The sequence below is a fragment of the Callospermophilus lateralis genome, chromosome 1 (genome assembly GCF_048772815.1).
Source record: "Callospermophilus lateralis isolate mCalLat2 chromosome 1, mCalLat2.hap1, whole genome shotgun sequence".
Lineage (NCBI taxonomy): Eukaryota > Metazoa > Chordata > Mammalia > Rodentia > Sciuridae > Callospermophilus > Callospermophilus lateralis.
In genome coordinates, this window is record NC_135305.1 from 1,677,762 (window position 1) to 1,702,851 (window position 25,090).

The following is a 25,090-nucleotide window of genomic DNA, read 5'->3' on the forward strand; positions in this document are numbered from 1 at the left end:
GGCATCTGTGGGGCAGAATCAAACAAGGAACAAGCTTTCTCCAAGGGTGGAAGCCCACCAGGACCAGGGATCTCAGGGTTCCTGGGAGAGACACAAGACCTCAGAGTGGTTAGGACATTTGAAGGAGGACAGGGACTGAATTTAGACTGAACCTCAGGTCTCTCCCTAACAGCTAGCAAAAGAAAAAATAAAAGCCATCGCAGAGGTGGCTTTTCATGCCGTGGCTGCGTTCCTGAGATGCGGAGCCACAGGTGGGCTTTCTGTGGATCATGCCCATCTGTCCAGTCACTGCAGCAGGAGATAGGAGAGGGCCGAGGGCCTCACCGCCCTTGCCTACCATTTTCTGTTGACTGTGGTGTATTTCCAAATGTTTATGTGAACTCGGGTTTGGCAAGTGGGATCCGCAGCCCTTAGCACCTAACCAGGGCGCAAGGCCTATGGCAGTGCAAGGTGGGGTGGGGTGCAGCCTCCCCTCCGGTCCTGGTCCCAGACCCTTCCCAAACACTCCCCTGTGGAGAAGCAGGAGCCAGGCTTCCTCCCTCCTCACGGCCCTCCACCCACATCCTCCACCTAGAGCATAAAAGGCCACAAAGATGGCAGAGGACAAGGCACGCCCCACTCCACAGCTGCTGGGTGGAGAGTACGGATGCCAAGCACCAGGGGCACCAGGGGCACCAGGGCTGGGCCTGGTGCCCGCGGCCCCAAAGGCAGGTTTGCAGCAAGCATCGTGGAGTAGACAGTGACCAGGCCTCGAGCTGAGGGGCAGCTGGATGCCAGCCCCACCAGGAATCATGCCTGTTCCCCAGAGCAAGGCCCCACCCTGTGGCCCTGGCACGCAGCAGGCACTCCACATGGCCTCTCTCCCTCCCACAGGGAGGGACCACAGGGGGAACTGCCTGGTTCCTCAAGACTTGGGGACCCACCGCTTTGGTGGCTGTGATGACCCTGCTCTGTGCGCCTATGGCCAGCCTGAGGTGGTGCTGTGGCTGTAGGCAGCAGTGGAACTGGCGCAAGGCAGAGCCGCCCACCTCAGGCTCCACGGACACCTGGGACCTAAGCAATGAGCTATGCCTTCCCTCAAACCCCAGAGGCCACCTGGGTCGGGCTGCCCCAGAGTGGGCGCTGCAAAGCCCCTCTTGCTCTCTGTCACTGGCTGAGGCCCACGCGCTCGTCAGCTACCAGTCTACTGGATGTCACCGTAATGAGGCCTTTCTGCATCTCTCGACCCTGGAACATCACCGTATCTACAGGATTCAAAACAGTGAAGAATGTCTCCTTTTTTTAATTGGTAATAACAGGGCAACTTCCTGATCATGAAAGGCCACAAAGATGGCAGAAGACACAAAAAGACCAACAGAATGAACACAAAAGAGACCGACAGTGTCCGTGTGTCCATGTTTTATTTATGTAGGTACCATTAAAATACAGTGTGCCTTCAGGGTCACATTTCTACAATTAAGCATTAAATACCGATCTCTTCTCCACCCAACCGCCCACGCCACTCCCCCAAAACCACACACAGCAAACTCCTCTGCAACCTCACTTTAAACCACAAGGGACACTTACTCCTGGCCCAACCTGGACACTACTGCATGGCTCGCACCAGAACGCTCCTGGTCTCCACAAGGCTGGACTACACTGCTGGCATCTCGAGGCCATAGCAATGCTCGCTTCCAAGAGGACAAGGAAAAGCAGATCCTCGTGTTAAAAGGGAAGGGCATGTCCTGGGAGGAACATCCAGGCAAGTTGGGCAACACCAGGTCTCTTTGGTGCTCAATAAAAGCCAGGTTAGGCGGCCAAGCATCGAGCAAACGGAACAGGTAGAGGAGGCTAGGCAGAGTCTAGACAGAAGAAAATGTGTCAGGGACCAATGTCTGCAAACTGAAATTTCAGCACAAGCTTCGTGCTCAAAGCTGACTTATTGCATTTGTGTGTGCACGCACGCAGACAGGTAAGTAACCAGTCTGTTCTCCCAGCAAGACCCTGAGCCATAGAAGCTGAGGTGGCACTGCTGAGCAAACCTTCTTGCTTAAAAGAACAACTGTGGGCCCAAGCAGAAAAAATGAGATGTAGCAAACACTAAATATTTGGAGTCAAATTTGGACTACCTGGAAAGGATTTAAACTGGAACAATAAATACTAGAAATGGTCTTACATCTCAAGTGACTTGTGAGGGTCTGCTATGTGTGGCAAATTGCTCTGAACAAAAAGTATCCTGCCAGCCACGGTTTCAGGTGCAGTGCACATTATCTTCAAGTTCTGCTGCACTTAACTACATCCTAACTCCAAGCCCCAAGCCACCGGGAAAGGAGGCCGTGTGTGTCATGAACACCGGGTTCCCAGCAGCACCTCATACATAGCCTTCTACAGTTACGAACACCTCAGTAGCTGGTGTGGTGGCTGAACAGCTGGAAAGAATGAGACAGACCCTTCATAATTCTAGAGAAAAACGCTCACAGATTTAGTGCTGAGGAAAAGCAGAGTCAGAAAGTCAAGACCACCCGTGATGTCACCCCGTCTCCAGTGCCCCTGATCCTACCGATCTGTGAGCGCACGTCGTAATCCTGCTAAGCAAGGTGGCCCTGGGACAGCACCGCGTGTGCTGCTACCTAGCGCGTGCCCGGCCATGCGAGCGAGGCTGTGCGCGGCTGCAGGGCCAGTCCAGCCTAGTGGTTCCCTTTGGTCGACTTCTTCTTCTTCGACTCCTCTCTCTGCTTCTGCTTCTTCCTCTTGCCACCTTCTTTGAACCCTAAGGAAACACGGCTTGTAAAACACTGCACACCAGCAACTGCTTCCCCATGAGACACAGGCAGGTGGCTAGAAACTTCCCCACGTTGAAAAGAAAGCAAAAAAGGCCATCGGTCTCGTCCACGTCTAACCTCCACAAAGACACGCACTGCCGTTCTGAACCGCACATGGAAAGCCTGTCGGGTTCCTCACAAGTCACCCACACAGGGCCCTGGGCAGACGCACAGCCAAGACCCAGGGCGCCTCACCACCTGCAGGCCCCAGCTCAGGCCGAGAAGGCAGCGCCTACCCATCTCTCACCCAGGACAGAGCCCTCTTATGTCCCCTCGAGCAAGCTAGTGCATGACCAACCTGTCCAGCCAATCAGAAGAAAGACTGCCCACCCCTGGGTATTCTGCCCCAAGGGCCATGAACAGCCAGTCCCCAGCCCTGTGGGTGGGGAGTGGGCCGGAGCTGAATCGGGGCCACCTCCCCCACACAGGTCCCTGCACACCCGTGGGTGCCTGGGCTTCAACTGGGAATGTCAGCACAGCAGAAAGACAAAGGTCAGACTGCCAGAAGCCAAGAACAGGGTCAGCACAGCAGTGACAGGGGCCGCCTCCCACAGACACCAAGCCTCAGGGTCCACGCTGTCTTCTCTCATGACTTTCACATGCCGAGTCCTTCTCAGTTTCTTTTCTAATGGCCACATGCTCCTGACAGGCCCACAGGGTGCTGGAGCCAATATGGAAGAGGAATACACCTTTCCACATGTTACTTCAAGGTGGCTGGCTGCAGCTCAGTGCCTGTACCTCTAAAACGAAGCAGAGCGATTTTAAAGGAGGTCAGCGATCCATGGCCACAGCAGGGCAAAGGCCACCAAGCCCGGGTGTGTCTCACACCACCTCAGCACCACGGGGCACGGCTAGGGCTCCCTGGACCACCTCCTCTGCAACGGGAGACGGTCCCACTCCCCAAACCCCAGGGAACCCGCTGTCTGCTTCAGCAGGCACAATGACAGTCGTTCCATCCCTTAGAAGCGTCTCCCAGGGAGACTCGTTTTCAGTCTAGAAAACTCACATCCCAGAAGCAGGGCAAGGGTACACTCCGACCCTGGGAAAACCAGGCCACTCTGCGGTGCAGCCAAGAAGCTGAAGTGTGAAGCTGGGGTCCCTAGCACTTCAAGGTGACAGTGTTCCTTATTATACGCTGCTTTTTAAGGAAAAAAGGCCCAAACTTGCAAATTCAACAAAAAGGCAATGGCAAGGACGTTCAAGGCCACAGGGGAGCATGCAGAAGACAGTCAGAGTGTCTAAGTGTTCTGGGCTGGCTTGGCTCCAGGCCACAACTGCAGGAAGGCACACCCTGGCTCCATCCTCTCCTGACACCTGGAGCGCCCAGACCTGCAACCCAGATGAGCAAGTCCTGGAGGCAAACCCACTTGCTGGAGGGGAGAGGCCCCAGGGTCATGGCTCTGCTGCGCTGGGGAGGGGACACTTGGTGTCTAGGGCACTTCCTCTACTCGGCTCCAGCCTCCCTGCCTCCTGCAGAGGGCTCAGCAGGCTGCACCTGCAAGGACCCATGCTCCTCAGCTCTGCCGCTCTTCTTCAGGCCCGGGACCTGAGTACAGGGAAGGGCAACCCAACAGCTCTGGCACATCCAGAGCCTCCCCCGGCGGGGGCACAGGCCAGCAATGCCCCAGCTCACCACATGCAGGAGCCGATGGGCAAGGACGCAGGGCCCACCTCTCCTGTGCAAGGATCTCTGAATTCTCAAGTCTACTGTTTTCCCATTCAAAAACGGCATCTGGCCAGAACCCGATGACGCGTGGACCAACGACTTTGCGGGCTGTCTCCACTGCTAGTTCCCACTTTCCCCAAACTCAATAGGATCCACAGCAACAGGTGCCACCGTGGAGAGGAGGAGCCTGGTGTTGAGCCAGGGACCCCGGTCGGGTCTGCTGAAGCACTACCTTCCAGAAGGCCCACAGTTCTGGGATGGTGGGTCCCCTGGCCAGCCCAGACCTGCACACCAGCTCTTAGGACCTGCAGGCCATGCATGACCTAGCAAGCCAGTCTGCAGTCTACAACCTGCATGTCCTGTACCTCACAGAGACCATTGAGAGGACACTGCCCCTCCCGCAGCCCTCACAGCCCTCGGTACTAGGAGTGGACAGAGGTCCTGGAGGCTTCGCAGGCCCCTCCATGGGGCAAGGCCAAGCACACTGCCTGTGCCTCAGCCCCACTGGGAGAGCTGACGCCCCGCTACGTTCCCTGGCACACCTTGCTGCAGAGCAGGGCAGCTGGCCACAGGGGCCATGTGCCAGCTGCCCCAAGGCCCAGCAACACCTGCCCACAGGTGAGTGTTGATGAAAGGGTGAGTTTTTTTCCTCTAAACCCTGCAGACACTGCTCTGTCTGGGGAGGACCAGACGGGAACGAAGGAGGCTCTGTGAAAGCAAAGCAGTAGAACTCCTCCCTTCGGTTTCCTGCTCAGAGCACCTGAGACAGCCTGCACCACCCTGGCTCACCAGCGGGGACCCTTCCACAACTGTCCTGCTGTGGCCACCAACTTCCACACAGCTGTGCAACCCAGGGGCACACACACCTCACAGGGAGCGACACTGGGCTTCGGGCTCAGCACCACAGGTAGCCAGAGACCTCCAGGCGCTGCCAGGAGGAAAAAGGGCAGAGCGGGGGCTCAGGAACCAGCTCCTGGGTGCCAGGCCCCCAGAAGGGCGGGGCGGGGGCAGCCACCTTCACCCAAACTGTGGGGGACTTTGCTGGTTTTCTATTTTGTTTTTGTTTTGCTTGTTTGGTGCTACAGAGGACTGAACCCAGGGGCAGTCTACCACTGGGCCACATCCCCAGCCCTTTTCATTTTTATTTTGAGACAGAGTCTCAATAAATGGCCCAGGCTGGCCTTGAACTTGCGGTCCTCCTGCTCAGCCTCCCAAATTGCTGGGATCATAGGCGTGCGCCACCGCGCCAGGCTGGCTGGGATTTTTTCTTTGAAGGGTGAAGCAGATGCAGAAGATAGGTGTGGCTTGGGACCATCAGGGCAAGTGACAGATCTCCACCTCTTGGCACGAGGTTCCAACAGCAGCACTCAGGTAATGGAGCGACATGGCAAGCGCAGTAGCCCTCACCCCTGCCGGGCAATGCACTCCACACACACCGCAGAACAGTGGGACCCTGCTTTAATGGAGGGAGAGCTTCAAGCAGCCACAGCTAGGCCTCCCGCGGCACAGCTCCTGGAGGTGAGCTCGGGCATAGGCCTTCCTCTGCCTCTGCCCCCAGGGCCTGGTGCCTGCCCCCTGGCTCCCCACACCTGCTCAGGTCAGAACACAGCAGCACAGGTATGACTTCTGTCCTCTCTGTCCTGAACTTGGGGGAGGATCACTTTGGGGCTGCTCCACACCAGTTTCCCTCTGCACACCTGCTGAGCTCATGGGTGTGTCCCAGGTGCTGGGGACCCGTGGTTTGTCCTGCTCCTCCTCTTGCTCCCAGATGCTATGCTGTGGCGCAGGCCTGGCCGTCTGTGTGGGGCGGCAGGACTTCTGAGGGCGGGTGCTGGCGTGCTGGGCAGGCAGGGCAGGCTGGCCTCTCCGCAGGCGCTCTTCCACAAGGGCATTCTCATCAGCCACACCTGAAAACACACCAGGGAGAGCACATGAGCGGGAGACCCGCCCTCAAGGACAAGGGTGCCATGCCCTCAGGAGCTGCTTACCCCAGGAGCCACCAGACTTCTGGAAAAAGAAATGGGCCATTCCAGGCTGGCACTGTTGGGGCCTTGACTTACAATCCCACGGAAATCATGCTATGGAAACAGCGGCTCCAACCCACCCTGCAGGGCATATTCAGAACCATCCAGGCAAACACCCATTGAAGCGCGGACGGACAACCACCCTGGACAGGATGGCTGTCAACCCAACCGTGCCACCTGCAAGGAGGCGGCAGACCCAGTCAGCTCTTGGGCTTGTGCTGAGAAGAGTCCTTAGAGTCCTTCTGTACTGGCTGAAGCAAGCACCCCGTGAAAACTGTGGGAGCGAGGGTGCCCATCCAGCCATCCTGCCAGGCAGAGGTGTGCCTTGGCCCTTCCCGAGCCCCAGCCTGGGCCCTGGTGTCAGTGCCCCCACCACTCGACACGAGTCACTCTGAAGGCCCTTATCAACCTGAAACACAGAACAGTTTCTGCACACTGACTGGAAACAAGGAAGAACATCTAAAAATAGTACTGACTGAAGGACTGACTTTGATTCTCCACAAGTTCTCAACTAGCAGTACTTCATGGATCTGTTAGAGAAAGCGCTGCTGAGACTCCTCCCAACTACCACGCCCATCTCCCTGGACTCCACTCCCTGCTGCCCTCCTGCACAGCCCAAGCACGGGGGAGGCAAAGGCCACACACCTGCTGAGGAACAAACCGAGGCAGGGGTCACCCTGCGGTGACGCCTTCATCCCTGTTTCCCAGTCAGCCCAGGGTGTTCGCCAGTGAAACTGAGGACGTAAATGCTAGTCAGGGGTCTCAAACGTCCTCACCTGCAACCACCCCTGGAACTTGGCGCCAGGCTCCATGCTGGGGCTTCACCCAGCTACAGCTCGCACCAGCTGGGAGCCAGCGACTCCCAGAGTCCACTCAAGTTCACCTTGCCTTGGCCCCTGCACCGTCCACAGCAATCCTATTTCTCCTGTCTCTCCGGCCATGTGACTGAGTTCCCAAAGGGCAAGCTGAGAGGCCACCACAGGCTGTCATGAGCTACCACATCAGGTACCGACTACCCCACCCATCACTCACAGCATCCAGCATGTCCTGCCAGAGGGCCGAAGGCCCCCATGAGACATGGATCTTCTCTGGGTCACATGAAGCCTCTGGGCTGAGGGTGGCATCCTGGCAGTGGGCAGGATGTGGACTCTGCAGCGTGCCCAATCCCTGAGGCCTGAGACTGAGTGGCTGTGTGCAGATGCCCACAGGCACCAGGGCTCAGAATGGCACCTCAGGACAGTCTGTGGCAGGCGGCCAGGCTGGAGGGGTGCTGCCACTGAACAGCAGCACCCTCAAGAGAGCCCAGGCACAGGCTGGGACAATGAGGAGCTGGTGCCCCCCACAGGGCCTGGCATGTGAGCACCCAGGGCACGCAGGAGTTGAGAGATCCGTGCTCTCTGCCTCGGAAACAAGACACCGAAGGGGGCCCAGGCAGCCTGCTACACCACGGCACTGGCCCTGGGCCAGCTGCAGCCAGCCACACCAGCACCAAGGAGGCCCCTTGTCCTGGGCGAGGAAGAACAGGAAGCCAAGCACAGAGCCCATCCCCGCCCCCAGAACAGAATCCCAGCTTGTACTTCTGTTTAAAAACTACACTTTGTCAATCCAAGTGTGGATTAAAAAAATAGGGCTGGAAATGTAAGAGTTCCAGGTAAAGGACTGCCCACAGGCTGCCTGCTGCTGAGCACGGGACTCTGGGGGGTCAGTACCGCCAACTCATCCACTTACCTCTGACTGCAAGGGCCGATCAGCAGGCAGTCCTGATCAGCAGGCAGTCCTGAGCCGGGCCTGAGCCGTCTCCTGTCCAAGCACACGGAACAATGGTGTCTGGCATACTCTGCCATTCCAGGTTCCACCCAGGCACACACCTGCACACCTCACCAAGTGCTCACAACAGACCCTCGTGCAGCCACAGGTCTTCCATGGAGCTAGCTCACAAGTCCCCAAGGTCCCACACTTCAGCCTGGTCTCTCTGAGGCTACAAAGCCACTGCCTGCAGAGGAGCCAGACTCTGCACAGCTGTGGCTCCTTACCTCATCCACCTGCACCTGCCTCCCCGAAGGTGGGGCTGCAGAAATGCACTGCTTCTAGAGCTGCTAGAGCTCTGTACTTACTGTCAGCTTAGAGAAGAGAAGAGGGCTAAACAACACACAGATAGAGCAGACAGACATAGTTAATGAGCTCAAAGGGCTGCTTTGAACTAAAAAATGTGTGTTCGGTGGCACACGCTTGCAATCCCAGTGACTGCAGAGGCTGAGGCTGGAGGATTGCGAGTTCAAAGCCAGCCTAGATAATTGAGGTAGTTAAGTAAAATAAAAGGACTAGGGGGGCCACCCGCAGTCACCACCCTACAGACAGCCCAGGCCATGGCCACCCGCAGCAGAGGTGGACAAAAACCTGCCTTGAAACAAGCTATCGTGAGGTGCAGTAACGCACATCTCCCAGTGCTTCTGGGCCGGGCCCGGATCACTCAGAATTCAGAGCCATGTTGTTTGTTCTGTGTCTCCCACAGGGAGAAGGCTCAGGCCCTTGGAGGGGGCCAGCAGTAGCAGGCCACCACCTGAGAGCACAGTTCTCCAATCCTCCCTGCCCCAACCTGGGCAGGACCTCTGCTGCTGGCTCCCGGCTCCCACTTCCCTGTGCAGTTCTTCGGGCACCTCTGCTCCCAAGCAAACCCCTCCAGGAAGCCTTCCTGCCCGGGTCCTTGCGACTGGGGTGGGCAAGCACAGCACCTTTTAACCAATGACAACCAAGGCATGGAGGTCATAAGGTCCCCACAAAACCTACACATCTGAAAAGTGCCTGGGAAGGAAATAAAGTGGGAACGGAGGTGCATGCAATTCTCCTCCAGAATTCCCACTGGTACTGCCTGACCACGCCAGCACCCTGGACTTCTCCCGTGCCCACTGCCGTGACACACAGGCCTTCAGTTAACCTGCACCAGGACATGAGGGACCCAAACGGTGGCTTCAGTAACATGGGCCCATGTCACCACCCTGCAGACAGCCCAGGCCATGGCCACCTCCGTCACCACCCTGCAGACAGCTCAGGCCATAGCCACCCAGTCACCACCCTGAAGACAGCCCGGGCCATGGCCACCCGCGTAACCACCCTGCAGACAGCCTGGGCCGTGGCCACCCACGTCACCACCCTGCAGACAGCCCAGGCCATGGCCACCCGCAGCATAGAGGGTGACCGCAAAGCCACAAGATGGGCTCCTTCCAAGGACTTCAAGCCCCAGTCCTGCAGCACAGGCCAGCGAGGGTGGCCCTGGGAGTACCTGCTCTCAGGCTCGCAAAGCAGTACCCCACAGCCAAGAGCCAGGGCAGAGGACTAACACTCCCAGGGCGCCAGCTTCTCTAAGCATCTTGACTTCCACTGCCACACAATGCCACTCAACCTGCCCTGGCTGGCATTGGAATGTCCAGACCCACCAGGGCTGGTCTTCGGCCCCCTGCCATCCCCACGTTGTGGTCTGCAGACCTGCCTGGGTCTGACAGTAGCTCAAGGAACCCACTCCCTGTGATCCAGAGACTCAACTGTCCTCCTGTGCTGGGTGGGGCTGCTAACCACAGCAGGCACAGGCTGGTACTGGACGGGTTTCCACAACACAATAGAACTTACAACAGCGCCACACACCCAAGACACCAACCACCATGCCTACCCTCCAGTGCAGGAGGTTCCCAGAATACCCAAGAGGCTGGGCCAAGCCAGGACCTCCCTTGCTTGTTCTTTCCCTCTGGGCCCTGCCCCCTGGAATCCAGCCAAGCACCCAGGTTATGCTGGGAATCTACCCTCTATCTGCAGCCCTGAGCACAGAAACTCAGAGAGCCAGCAGTGAGCACTACGGTGGGGGGAGTGGCGGGGGGAGAGAGAGCATGCCTTGAAATCTCAGTGGCCAGGAAAGCAGGCCAGAGAGAGCACAAACATCACTCAAAGATGCTGCTTGCTGGAGAGCAGCCAATCCCAGCAACCTCCCACAGCAGCAGGGTGGCCAGCACCTTCAGAACCTCAGTCGGCCTGCAGAGGGGCCTGTGTGGCTCAGACACCATGGCAGAGGACAGAGGGCCCGCATGTCCTGGCAGCGCTACTGGAGGCCACACCAGGAACCAAGGAAGCCTTACTTCCTTTGTTGTTCCCAGTGCTGGAGATGGGACTGAGTCCTGCTAGACAAGCACTCTACACCCAGCCCACTTTGTTTTTTTTTTTAAATCAAGGATTGAACCCAGAGGCACTGGACCACTGAGCCACACCCCCAGCCCTATTTTTTTAATTTTTAGAGACAGGGTCTCACTAAACTGCTGAGGCTGGCTTTGAACTCCCGATCCTCCTGCCCACACCTCTACAGGTGTGCGCCACTGCACCGGGCCTCAGCCTACTCTGGTCTAGAACTATGAAGCTCCTGTCTGGGCGCCTAAATGCTGAATTACAGTTGTGTACCTCAGCTCTCAGCCTCTCCCTCAGCTAAGCCCTGATCAGGACAGGAGGAAAGACGGAGGCGGCCCGCGACACAGAGTGCGCAGCTCTCTGCCTGGGCAGGAGTACCCATCTGCAGGCAGTGCTACGCCCCCTTGCAACTATGGGCCGCAGGCACCCCCAGGAGGGAGTCAAGGTTTCTCTTCCCTCAGGAAGGAGAATAAAATGCTAGAAAAAAGGCTGAATGCATCTAAGACTCAGCCTTGATATTGCCAAGAAAGTATGGTATGGTGATGCTGGCACAGCAACTGGAGATGGGGGTCTCCAGTGCTCGCTGCCCAGCAGTCAGGAGGCTGTGACCACAGCCACACACACCCCTACACTGCACCCTTCCCAGGGCCCGCTGCCAGGAGGACCACAGGAGCACGGTAGAGACAGGAAGAGCTGGCAATCGCCCATGAGACTCCTGTAAGAGCACCAGCAACAGAACGCTCCACTCCTTAGAAGACAAATTTTAAAGCTCTGACTGTAACAAGAGTAAAGAATCCTTCCTGTACTAAGATATTCAGGTAACAAAGCCCATGCAGGGACTCGGGCCCACTGCAGGAAGAGTCCCAGCACACCCTGAGCTAATGGACCTGCAGAGCCCCAGGAGGGCCAGGGTATGCACCAACCAGGGCAGCCTCAACCACATCAACAGGTTCCAATCGCTTCCATCTCCTCCCTCAGAGCCTGGTCATGAGGTCACCACTGCACACAGGCTGCATGCATGAGCTGGGGCCCTGGCCAGTCTGCCTCCCGCACCTGTGTGGCCTCAAGTTGGTACTAGGTTGCTCTGCAGGGCTCAGAGTAAACACGCCTCTTCCAGAAAAATCCTCAGTGCCCACAAACTATGCCTCACCATGCTCCTGTCCAGCCAAGCAAGTCAACCTGAGGGTTCTCGCTAACCTGCACATCCAGGGTTCCCATCTACACTGCATCCTGCACACCACAGCTCCTGCAGCAGGGGAATTCCACACCATTAGCTGGAGTCAGATGGGCCTTCAAGACCAGGGTGCGCAGTGTGCCACAAGATGTTTGGATGGAAATGTACACACGTGCCAAGCCAACGCAACCTTTTCATGAGGAGATCCTCACAGTCTCCACTGACAGCTGGGCTCCAGGGATAGCGCCTTTGAAGACATAGTGGACCTTGACCCCAAAAAGGTCACACAGGTACAGGATGAGACTCACACAAAAAAAAGCACACAGCTGGCCCACTTTAGTGCCCAGAGGAAATGGACTACAACCATCAACAGGAGAAGGAGAAGGCCCAAGAGACACGTGTCCCAGAGCCTAGTCACACTACCCCAGGACTGCCTTCCTCTAACTCCCCCAGAGCCTGAAACAGGCAAGGCCGACTGCATTACAGCAGGTAATTACCAGGTGAGTGGCCACGCCTATATCCCAGTGGCTAGGAAGACCAAGGCAGGAGTAATGAGACCCTGTCTCAAAATAACAATAAAAAATACTAGGGCTGTGGATGTGGCTCAAGCGGTAGCACACTCGTCTGGCATGCGTGCGGCCTGGGTTCGATCCTCAGCACCACATACCAACAAAGATGTTGTGTCCGCCGATAACTAAAAAATAAACATTAAAAAATTCTCTTTAAAAAAAAATACTCAACATCTATGTATATATCATATGTGACCTTTAAAAAAATAAAAAATACTAAGGATGTTTTTTAAAATAAAGAATATTAGTTCAGTAGTAGAGCACCCCTGAGTTCAATCCCCAGTACCATGTACACACATCAAAAATAAACAAATATTTTCAGTATTTAATATATTTAATGTTCAAGCTTTAAAACTGAGGCTCTTCTGTGTTTTTATTGTTGTTTATTTTTGGCAGTGCTGGGGATTGAACCCAGGGCCTTGCACAGGCGAGGCAAGCGCTCCGCCACCAAGTAGCACACACAAACTTCAAAAGTCTGCATCAGATGCTGTCTCCTGGCTCAATCCTTTAAAACCTGGGGAATCATCTGAAAAGCAAACAGAGCAGGGATCGCTCTGTACATGCTCATCAGGAGGGAAGATCTCCAGGCCAAGAATGAGGTCAGCAGCAGACCCTACAGACCCTGCTGCCACAGGGAGGCTTCCGCACACTGCAGAGAAGCCCTGAACCAATGCCCTCTGCAAGATCTCCATAAAGAAAGCCATCAAAGAACTGGGACATCCTTAAAAAGCAATCAGCTGGCTGGGCCTGGTGGCATAAGCCTGTAATCCTGACGACTAGGAAGGACATGGCAGGAGGATCCCAATTTCAAGGCCAGCCTCAGCACCTTAATGAAGCACTAAGCAAATCAGAACCTGCCTCGAGGGCTGGGGTTGCAACTCAGTGGTAGAGTACTTGGCTACAGCATGTGTACGGCACGAGGTTCAATCCTCAGTACCATGTGTAAGTAAAATAAAGGTATTGTGTCCAAGTACAACTAAAAATATTTTAAAAAAAAAAGAGAACCTGCCTCAAAATAAAAAGCACTGGAAATGAGTGAGACTTAGTGGTACAGGTCACTGGGTTCAATCCTTAGTACCAAAAAGCAAACAAAACCAGCAATCAGCTTCTCCATCAAGACAGATGATTCTTAGTGCTGCAGGCCTCTAATCCTGCCTGCTGGAAGCTGAGCCTGAAAGGTATCGGATTCCAAGCCAGCCTCAGCAAAATTTAAAGACACAGGTTCCGCTCTGACACATTCCCTGAACTAAAACTAAAACTTGTGTTACGTGCTGCTCCTATCACCCACCACACCCACCATCACAGTCTGAAAGCTGATCCTCCAAATTTTCCATGTGAAGCCACTGGCTATTATCTCCTACCTTTGGAAATATACCTTCTGCTTTTTCAGAGATTTCCTCTCCCTGCCTAGTACTTGGGATTGAACCCAGGGGTGCTTAACCACTGAGCCCCCAGCCCTTTTGACAATTTTTATTTTGGGACAGTCTGACTAAATTGCTTATAGACTAGCCTCTAACTTGTGATACTCCTACCTCAGCCTCCTGAGTCTCTGGGATTACAAGCATTCACCACCACTTCTGGATATACCACTAATTATTTAAACAATTTTTAATGGCAATTTGTGCAAAAAGGCAATACACATTAGTTGTATAAAAAAAAAAGTCACTGCTAGCTGGACACAGTGGTTCACACCTGTAATCCCAGCAGCTCAGGAAGCTGAGGCAGGAGAATCGAGAGTTCAATGGCAGCCTCAGCAAAAAAGCCAGGTGCTAAGCAACTTAGTGAGATCCTGTCTCTAAATAAAATACAAAATAGGGCTGGGGATATGTGGCTCAGAGGTTGAGTTCCCCCAGTTCAATCCCCAGTACAAAAAAAAAAGGCACTGCTAACTACAAATCATAGGTAAATGACTACTTAGTATAACTTCTGATAGACCCTTTCTGCACATGAATTATATCTGCTTTTCTGCTCAGGGCTTCCAGATGCTGAGTGCACACTGTAACATTGAGCTGTGTCCTGAATTATTAAACCCTATAAATGGCAGAAACATAGGTTGGTTACACGAGTTCAAGTTTCTTTTCTGCTTGGGAAAGAAAATATACCTAAAGATGTCCCGCCTTCTACAAAGTTAAATCTAAAAACAAATACAAGGCATGCAGCTGTCGCCCAGAGCCACTGAAGTCATCTGGAAGCTGTGAGGAACATGCACCAGCTGTCACTGTAGCAGCTCTGGTTCTTGGTACAGTCAAAGGCTGAAGGCATGCAAATGAGGGCTACCAGCACACACCACCGCTTTCCCAAGCCCACAGTGTCCAAGGGCCTCTGCTGCGGCCTGCTCCTGTCCATCTTCTGTGGGGTGGGAAGAAAGTTCGATCCCATACATATTCAAATCATGAAGACTGCTCTCCCTAAGGGAGCACAAACATCCAGAATCGCCTGCTGGCCCATTAAAGACCGGCTCACTCCCAACACCTGGTGTGGATGTGGGCAAGGACTGGGGACAGCGAGAACCTACTACTGTTGAACTCAACAGCAAACAGGTGAGAACAAAATAGGACATGGAAAGCAGGTGCTCGCTGCCTGAGCTACCCAGAGTCTGGAACCAATGGCCATGGGACCCAAACCTAGAGTGTGCAGCTGACAGAATGGGCAGAGACCTTGGCTTGCTGGGGAAGGGCAAGCTAGAGGAGAACAGGACAGACAAGGAAAGCAAAAAAAAGACAGGTGCTAAGCAACTCAATGAGACCCTGTTGCTAAGCAACTTAACACAAAATAGGGCTGAAAATGTGGCCAGGAAAGGTCTGTAGACCATTGTCCCAGAACAATCTAGGTCAAGCAGTGGCCAGCCCTGTGATCACAGGTACTCAGGAGGCTGAGGAAGGAGAATCCCAAGTTTGAGACCAGCCTCAGCAACTTATCAAGAAAGACCCTATCTCAAAATAGAAGAATGGTTGGGATATGGCTCAGTGGTAGAGCACCTCTGGGTTCAGTTCCTGGTACCCCCCCCCCCAAAATGGGGCGAGGTGGAGAATGGAAAACAGCCAACAGGCAGAGCCTACATTATAAGGTATCTCATAAGAAAACCTCAAGAGGCCCTGAACTATTTCAAATTATTTCGAAATTCTACTTACCACATACGGACACACGAGAGCCACTTTGCGGCACCCACGAGGCAACTGAACTGAGGTGCAGGACGGGCAGGTCAGAGTGAGGCAGGCAGACTCTAAGACTTTATTTATTTATTTATTTGTTTGTTTGTTTATTATTTTTCTTGCTGGGAATAGAATCCGGGCTTGGCCCATGCTAGGCACGTGCTCTGCCATTACACAACATCCCCAGTCCTTACAAGTCTAACAGGCTACTGACTGAGGGGTCTTTGGAAGATGTGAAGACCACTTACCAATGTTACTAGAAAAAGAAAATGACAGCTACTGACACAGGCAGATGCCTGGGTTCAACTGGGAGTCAAGCACAAACCACACCAAGGCAGACAAGGGCCAGAGGATCCGGAGGCCGCACAGGGTCACTTCCCCCAACAGCAGGCCCTATATTAGACGCCTCTCCCTGAGCTGGGTTTCAGTCTCCTGGGGCCTGCAGGAAACACCAAACGCTCACTGGAGCTCAGGCCAAGGGCTGTGAGCGACAGTGCAGCTAGGCAACCCTAGTTTCCGGGAGTGAGCCACATCCCCAGCCCTATTGTGTATTTCACTTAGCGATAGGGTCTCACTGAGTTGCTTAGAACCTTGCGATTACTGAGACTGGCTTTGAACTGGCCATCCTCCTGCCTCGGCCTCTGAAGCCACTGGGATTATACATGTGAGACAACACACCTGGCAAAAGCCTGAGCTTGGATCCCAACACCACCATTACCCAAAATAGGAAGGAAGGCTGGCCAAGTCAGCCATATTGTTCCTTGAGGTGAAGTGAATCTACCAATTCAATGCAACTCGGGGTTGTAGGGTACCTGGAGCTGACTTTGCATTGTATCTGAAAGAACGGACTAGAAGAGTTTTCCATGAGCTGTCCCTTCAGGTAATCACTGTACCTGATGTAAGGGATCTGGCACAGAAATAATCCTCAAGAACAAAAGTACACAAGAAGAAAGATGCTATATCTAACAAATTAATGGGATAAAGATGGCACGAAGTCTGGGAGAAAGCTGGGAATTCTAACACAAAGGTCAAGGTACAAAATGAAAATGTGGGAAAGTGCTCTGAAGGCCAGAGACTATCTAAACACATAACCAAGACAGCCACAGGGCAGGGCACAAGAGAAAGGTGAAGCAGAAGGCCACTTGAGCAGCAGGCTTTGGACCACTTGGCAACATGAAACACAGTCACTGAGAGAAGGGCTTGCTCCGCAGAGGAACATAACCCTGAACAGGAGGCTCAACCAGCTAAACAGAGCATGCAGGCTCTGACGCAGAAGGAGAACACCAAAGAAAGCACTCAGCTTCCAGGGACCTCACTGGAGGTACAGCAATGCAAGACACGCCCAAATCATCAGGTCACAGTCAACTCCTGGATTGGTTGGTCTGATGAACTTTCCTCCACAAAAACAGGGATGCAAACAGGCAGTGACATACCTTGTGGTCAACAATTATGCTTCTTTTTCTAATAAGAGGTAGCCCTTGAATCAGCGGCTCCATTATGCTGCAGAGGCTGGGGAGTGGCTTAGCAATACACCTGAGGCCCAGATTCAATCCCCGGCACCAGCACCATAAAAAGAGAGGGCACTGGGGTTATGTCCCTAATTTTACCTCTAATAAATCAACTGTGGGTCAGAACCCAGCACCAAAGTCTGGGTCCCTAGAAAAGCGAAAAATAGTACATTCCAAATGTACCTGAGTCAGCTGGGACATTTGGTGCACACCGATAATCCTAAGGATTCAGTCATTTATCAACATCATGTCTCAAAACAAAATGCCAGGTATGTAGGTCAGTGATAGAGAAGCCCTGGGCTTGAAGCCCAACACTAGCCAGGTGTGGTGGCGCATGCTTAGAATCTTAGCTGCTTGTAATCCTGCTGGCTTAAGAGCTGAGGCAAGAGGATGGAAAGTTCAAAGCCAGCCTCAGCAATTCACAAAGGCCCTAAGTAACTCAGCAAGTTTCTGTCCAACGACAACTAAAAAATAAATAGTAAAAAAAAAAACACTCTCTACCTCTCTCTTTTATTTATATCACACACACACACACACACACACACACATATGTGTGTGTGTGTGTAATTAAAAATGACTGGAGACGTGGTTCAGTGGTTAAGCACCCCTGGGTTCAATCCCCAGTACCCCCCCCCAAAAAAAGGACTCACAATCCCCAACACTGGGGGGGATGGTAAAATTGCCCATCAGACCCTACTCAAAATTAAGTTTGCTTTCAAACGAAGCAGCTCTTGAGGGTCAAAACATACTGGGCTTGTGGCGTACCCCGTGATCCCAGGGGCTCAGAAGGCTGAGACAGGAGGATCATGATTTCAAAGCCAGCCTCAGCAACAGCGAAGCACTAAGCAGCTCAGGGAAACCCTGTCTCTAAATAAAATACAAAATAGGGCTGGGGATGTGGCTCAGTGGCCAAGTGACCCTGGGTTCAATTGGGGGGGGGGGGGGCGCCACGCGGCAGGGAAGCCAAATAAAAGTGGCACCATGGGATGACTCCCGAGGGCTTAGGAGAGGTGACATAGGGATAACCTCAACACACACGGGCGACATGCTAGTTGAGACGGTTCCTGCCATGTTCAGCTACCAACTGCACAAGCACGGCCCTAAAAGGGCCTCAAAAGGTCACAAGATCTCATGTCTGTACTTAACCACCACAACCCAAACTGGTCTCATAATTCAACTAGCTACCTCCTACCTCTAGACCATAGGACACCAAGTGTTCAAAGTGACTCCATATAACTGCACTTGAAAACCTAGAGAGGAAACATGTACCACCATGTTGTCACTGAGCATGCAAATGGCTCAGATCACAACAGAAGAGAGATAGAAACCAGGTACCAACGACTGCTAGGTGCACGGAGAACATCTGTCATTGCACAGTGCATTAGTATTCCTTAGAAAGGACACCACCACCCAGCAGGCAAACAACACAGAACCGGAGCTGCACTGAGCAAGGGGACACATGCCTGCAAGCTCAGCAACTCAGGAGACAGGCAGGAGGATAGCGAGTTCTTGGCAACTCGGGGAGACCCTGTCTAAAAATGAAATAAAAAGGACTAGAGAGGTAACCCAGTGCCTAGCATGCAGGAGGCCCTGGGTTCCACCCACAGTGTGTGTGTGGGGGGAGGGTGTCTACAGGAATAAGCAATTTAGTAGGTAACTAATAAATTCAAATTGCTCCAAAGATACTCGTCCCAGTGCTCTTCAGATCTTACCATCCTAGAAGGAATCTGTGCTTCAGAAGAAATGTCCTCAAGCTGTAAGAGAAGCTTAATCAAATGGTTAGACTAAACCTCTGGGATCTTCTGAAAATCTGCCAGCAGAAGAACGCCCAGTAGGAATTAGATAAATAATGCTTGGAGCCATTGTCTTTCATATTGTAACAGTCACTAGAACTCCAAAACCAAACCTGAACACATGGACACTGCGCTTACATTTTGTTTAGAAGTCAGGGAAAAACCCACCAGTAATCTGAATCAAGTCAACTGTGGAAACCTAACTACAGAGAAAAGAAAGCTTGACAAAGGTAAGATAAATGCAGCAAAGTGGTTCCTCACAAGAGGTCCTCCGCCACAGGGACCCTGGGCACAAACCAACGAAGCAGCTCCTGACAGTGGCCATGGGATCCACTCTTATGGGTAGAAGTGAGCAGAAGCAAGTTCACCTACGCATCAAGCTGCTTTCAGATTTCAATTTAAAAGGCAATCCACACTACAGAGACATCTTTTCAAATACAGAAAACAAAAGAAATATCAAATTTATTGAGACTTATTATCTACATGAAATGCTGTTCTGCCATGTCAATCTTGGAAATGGTATTTTCACTGCTACAAAACAGTTTTGTAACTTTTCAAAGGTGCTTTCATATTATACTCTGGACTCATTTCTCATGCAATGAACTTGATATTCTTCAAAAACCCAGGGAACCAAATTTGAAAAACAAATAAGTTGTCAATTTTACTAATAACGTAATAAACCCAACTTGAAAGTTCTCATTCTGTAACAAAATCATCTGTGCTGACAGCAGGCTTTCTGATGCAAACTTCTAGCTGTACCAGCATGGTTCCAGGATGCATACCTACCTCCAACCAGAGGTCATGTGCCAAGATCTCCTAACATACACAGGCCCATCACTCACTGCAGTCTTTCGTATGGCACTCGTTAACTACTTGTTGCCTACTGCTGCACTTGGTTCCTATGGCATCTGTTAAAATACCATTTACTTACTTGCAGTAGCGAAACAAAAGGTTCATTAAAGACACTGTGATGTTTAATAGAAAATCCCACAGCTTGGTCACGTGAGCTAAAAGTCAGGGAAGGACCATATACTGCTCGTTCTCAAAATAATGTGGGGGAGGGGGGGCTTACCACAAGACACAACAGCCAGGGCAGTGTTTAAAAGCAACTGAAGGCCACTTTTTTTTTTTTTTTTTAATATTTGTGACTTTGAGCTAGGATTCTGCTTACCAATGGTAATTGCAAAAGGTTTTACAGACTGAGAAAAGCAGCAACTTTATTTTTGCTCACTTCTTGTGATTCCATTACTTTACCATGTATACTGTGCTTAAGTGATCTTACATCATATACATCCTACAGAACAATATGTTTTAAAGAACGGAAATTGTTGGTGTACAACTATAATCCCAGCCACTGGGGAAGATGAGGAAGAAGATCTCAAATTCAAGGAACGCCTCAACAAGGGAGCGAGGCCTTGTCTCAAAAATAAAAAGGTCTGGGGATGTGGCTCAGTGGTTAAGGTCCCTGGCTTCAATTCCTCCGGCACGAATTTTTTTTTTAACAAGCATTACCCACCTCCCCCATATAAATGTCATACTGACATGTTCAATACATTGCTAATAATCTCTTAAGATTGCTGATAATTCTTTATAATCTCTACGCACTCTCCAAATAGAAAATGTCTACATGTGCCTTTCAGTCAGTATCCACCTTAATGATGAAAGGAACACTAATGGAGTGACACTAGAAGCCCAAGCACAAAATCATACACAGACACAAGGAGGCTACAGACCCCACTCAGGAAAAAATGCACCAAACACATTCACATTTATTTTCTTTTTTTTTTTTAAGCAAATGACAAAGACCCAGTTTACCAGATTTTTAAACCTAAACTTAACATTACATATTTAAACAATTGTCAAAACTTTACTAAGTTGCCAGCATTCATGCACAACTAGAAAACATCCTTAAATTTATATTAAACCAGAAATGTATTACCATTAATGCATTAATATCTTTCATTACTAAATACTGAAAAAAAAACAAAACCAAATTACTTCTACAGGAGCCTCATCCTGGCAATGTTAGCTCACAGCAGGCTGACACTACTTGGCTCACATGTCAAACACAATGGGAAGCAGATCCATGCTGGTGTTAGAATACAATCTTGTCCTAGCACTACTCAAAGTCAAGGCTCACCTTGGATTACGTTTAATAAAAAAGCAAAGTGCATACAGAGATTACAACAATTTTAAAGACAAAAAAAAATGGTCCTATTGTGTGGTCCCAACAATAAACTCAAAAGTCTATGACAAATAGGGGCTCCGATGAGCTGTTTATAAATACTTTAGATTAGGTACAATTATACTGAAAGTCGAGTTCGTCTGAAATCTTCAAAAAAATGTTCCTGTTAATCCTCAAATGGTGCTTGTTATAGTTTAACATTTCTGTTAAATGCGTGCGTTGAATTACTTGTTATCCAAGCGTAGCAGCTGCTCCTTACCATTTATCGTTAAGGACTTTAACTGGCCGTCTTCTTCAACTTCTACTCTTTCTTGACCATTCTCAACGATTCTGTAGGATAGAATTCATTTAAACCTCTTTTGTAAATGAACAAAATATTTATATGAGAGTGAACATAATACATATAAATTCACAAGGGCATTACTACAAAAGTGGTGTGCAAACTGGAAAACACAAAGACAACCTATCGGTATATCTTTCTTAAAACAGATTTATTCTGATGGGCACAGTGGTACATGCCTATAATCCCAGTAATTCTGGAGGTGGAGCAGCAGGATCCCAAATTTGAGGCCAGCCTTAGCAACTTAGCAAGACATTGTCTCAAAAAATAAAAAATAAAAAGGACTCAGGATGTGGCTCAGTAGTAAGGTGTCACTGGTTCAATCCCCAATACAAAAAACTATTTATCCTGACAATAATAAATCATCCCAAATACTGCAAGGCTGACTGATAAATATATGCAGATACTGTTAATCAAACATAGTAAGGAACTCAGGAGCACTGATGCACACCTGTAATCCAAGTAACTGGGAGACATAAGGCAGGAGAATCTCAAGTTCAAAGCCAGTCCCAGCAATTTAGGATATTGCTCAGTGGTTTTAAGCAATCTTGAGTTTCAATTCCAAGTACCAATATAAGCAAGTAAAGCAGATCCTTTAAGCGTGATGACTGGGTGTTCACACTGTTGTGTAAAGTGTACCTCCCTGCTAAAGCTAGAACTGGGGATGTGGCTCCATGGCAGAACGGCTTGCCTTGCATGCCAAAGGCCCCAGGTTTAAACCCCAGCACTGGAGGGGTGGCTGCAGCCCTGGTAAAGCACTTCCTAGAATGTATGAGGTTGAGATCCTAGCCTCCATTCTTCACAACAGGGCAGCCGGGAGAGGTGGCAAGGATGCACACGTGTCATCTCAGCAAAGTGGGAGGTTGAGGCAGGAGGATCACAAGTTTCAGACCAGCCCATGAACCTGACTAAAAATAAATAAAAAGGGTGCAGGAGGAGGGGGCATGGAGGTAGGAAATATGGTGGAATGGGAGGGTCATGATTACATCAGTACATGTGTGACTGCCAAGAATGATGTGTCCCTACTTTGAGTACAACCAGAAGTAAAAAGAATTCTGCTCCATTTGCGTACATTGAATCGAAGAGCATGCTGGTGTCATGAGTAACTGATTAGAACAAACAAACAAATAAATAAATTTTTAAGAGAGTCAAGAGAGTTCAGTGGTAGAGCACCCCTGTGGTTCAATCCCCAGGACTACAAAAAATAAATTAAGGGCTGGGGATAAAGCTCAGTTGGTAGAGTGCTTGCCTTGCATACCCAGGCCCTGGGTTTTAAAATCCAACACCACATTGGGGGGGGGGGGGGGATCTGCCCCTGGGGTGGACTCACAATACATTGAGGCAATAAATGAAGAAATAAAAAGTTTTTCTGATAAATTAAATGTAGAGGTTTTTATTTTTTTAAGATGGATGGACCTTTATTTTATTCATTTATTTATATGCTGTGGTTAGAATCGAAACCCAGTGCCTCACACATGCTAGCAAGTGCTCTACCACTGAGCCCCAGACCCAGCCCACAACTAATGGTTTTTCATTTTATCATTCTAACAATGTTGGGAAAACTTATTACACATTATTACATATTAAATAAAGATCACTTCTAATAATTTAACATTAAACACTGAAAAAAAATTGCTGTCATATAACAAATTTTTTTTTTAAATAGGGAAGAAAATATTGGAAAGAAAGATTCCAGCTAATTAAGAAATTTTTCATGCAGCTTATACTTCAGCTGACTGATAAGCAAAGTACATATCACCAATGAAACATTTAAGCTGACATAATAAACATAAAATGCATAATACCACTCTACCTTTTTGTAGTGATTTTTCTCCCATTTACTATTTTGGTAGAAGTTGATATTGATTTGAAGTTACCCATCCCGCTGCCACCAAATGATGTAGAAGAGAATGAAGTAAGACCACCGTGACCTAGTGACCCAAATGAAGTAAATCCTATGGGAAAACAGAGAATAAAGATGACTAGGGGCTAATAATGACTAGTATTAATTCAAAAATAGGACTAAGTTCAAATTTAGCAGAAGACCATCTGATGTCGAAAGCCACACAGGAGCAGCTCTTGCCAAAACCACTGTAGCACAAGGGGCACTGAGAGGACTGGCAGTATCCACAACCAGGGGGTGGCCTGGCTGATTCCCTGCAGGCATCTCTATCTCTCCCCACTCCCAAGTGGCTGAGACCTCACTGACACTCTAGCATGGTGGTGGGCCTCCCACTGTGTCTACGTGGCACCACATGGCACATGGGGCACCAACGGCAAGAAAAGAGGGAGTAAGCCGGCCCACAATAATACCTTGGGAGGCTCCTATAGGCAGGAGAGCTTAACACAAGCCCCAGACACTGGCTTAGATGAAGTGTCGTTTCCCTCATGTTTTCTTACAACCTTGTTTTTGTATGCTCACCAGGCCCGGGCTGGCAAACTACAGACACCCACTGAGAGCTCTGCTGGGGAGAGCCGGGCACACCATGCACAGAAGCCCAACCAAGGCAGCTGTGTGCTGGGTAACATGGGTATCGTGGTGAGGGGGAATGAACTCAACTGTGCAAAAACTGGCAATTCAAACTACCAAAGTTTAACTTAAGTCAGACCCAGGAGCACCCACCTCTGTAGGCACATCACCAACCACTATGGTCCAAGCACATGGTTGACCATGTGATTGGGCTGGACACTTCAAGGGAACAGTCTGGCTAAGGTCGCACACCCCAGGCCATGGACCAACCCTCCAATCCCATCCAACTACACACTGCTTAGATGGGACTGTGCCCTTTTGCTTAACTGCAAGGGAGGCAACAACACATGCAGAGTTTAGCAAGACTGTCCACTGCAGCTGCTTCATGCCTACTCAAACATGCATTACCCTTTTAGCCAGGAATTTCATTATATGGTATCCCTTATGAATGACTCACATTCTTGAATAATTAGGTCATTAAGCACTGATTTGTACACTCAAAATCCTGACAAATGCAAAAAGCTCTTCTCCTAAAAAGAATAAACATAATTCAAACTGCTCTAAGTGTTCTAAGCACTAATTTCTCCTCTAACAACAAATTAAATCTAGGGACTTAATACCTGTATCAAATGCAGAAAATCCACCTCCAAATGTTGGAAATCCACTGAAAGCGGAGAAAAATGAGCCTGCACCTCGGTTTCTGCTTCCTCGGGGACCTCTTCGGTTCCCAAAAAAGTCTTCAAATGTATCTTCTAGAAACAAACAGAAAGGTGTATTGTATAAATCTTTATTTTAGATTTTTTTTTCATGGGAGGAGGAAAAGAGATTAAAGCCTTAACTTACCACTAGATTTGGAGAAGAAATAAAACAAGTAGTATAACCAGGCCATATCATGAGATACTTTCTCACTAGCTTAATTCAGATAAAGGCACATAACAGGGTAAACATTCAACACACAGACCAAAAATGCACGCATGCACACACACAAATTCAGGGCTGCCCCGCATTTCACCAGAGCTGCCTGCTGCCTTTAGCCTTCCTGCCAAGGAGACCCGATTTCACGCACAGGCAGCTGTACCCAGTGAACCCAAGCTGCCTTCTTCAGGGAATTAAGACAACATGAACTACTAGAGCATTAAAAACTCGGAATGGGGCACCAAGTAGGCAACGTCGAAGTAGCCCACGAATCCAGCCAAGAAGCCCAAGAACATCTTTCACTTTTCTGTAAGATGATGTTTCAA

General features: G+C 50.5%; 1 protein-coding gene across 1 annotated transcript in view; it reads right to left on the bottom strand.

Moving 5' to 3' along the window:
* Positions 1-1,383: 1,383 nt before the first annotated feature.
* The window catches only part of Dnajb6 (DnaJ heat shock protein family (Hsp40) member B6), a 59,543-nt gene continuing 35,836 nt past the window's right edge, over positions 1,384-25,090 (bottom strand). Inside the window, exons 6-10 of the mRNA XM_076873022.2 lie at positions 24,470-24,601; positions 23,193-23,334; positions 21,299-21,369; positions 6,165-6,374; positions 1,384-2,749 (exon numbers count right to left, since the gene is read on the bottom strand). Of these exons, the coding sequence (XP_076729137.1) occupies positions 2,667-2,749; positions 6,165-6,374; positions 21,299-21,369; positions 23,193-23,334; positions 24,470-24,601 (638 nt within the window). The 3' untranslated portion in view covers positions 1,384-2,666. The remainder of the gene's footprint in view (positions 2,750-6,164; positions 6,375-21,298; positions 21,370-23,192; positions 23,335-24,469; positions 24,602-25,090) is intronic.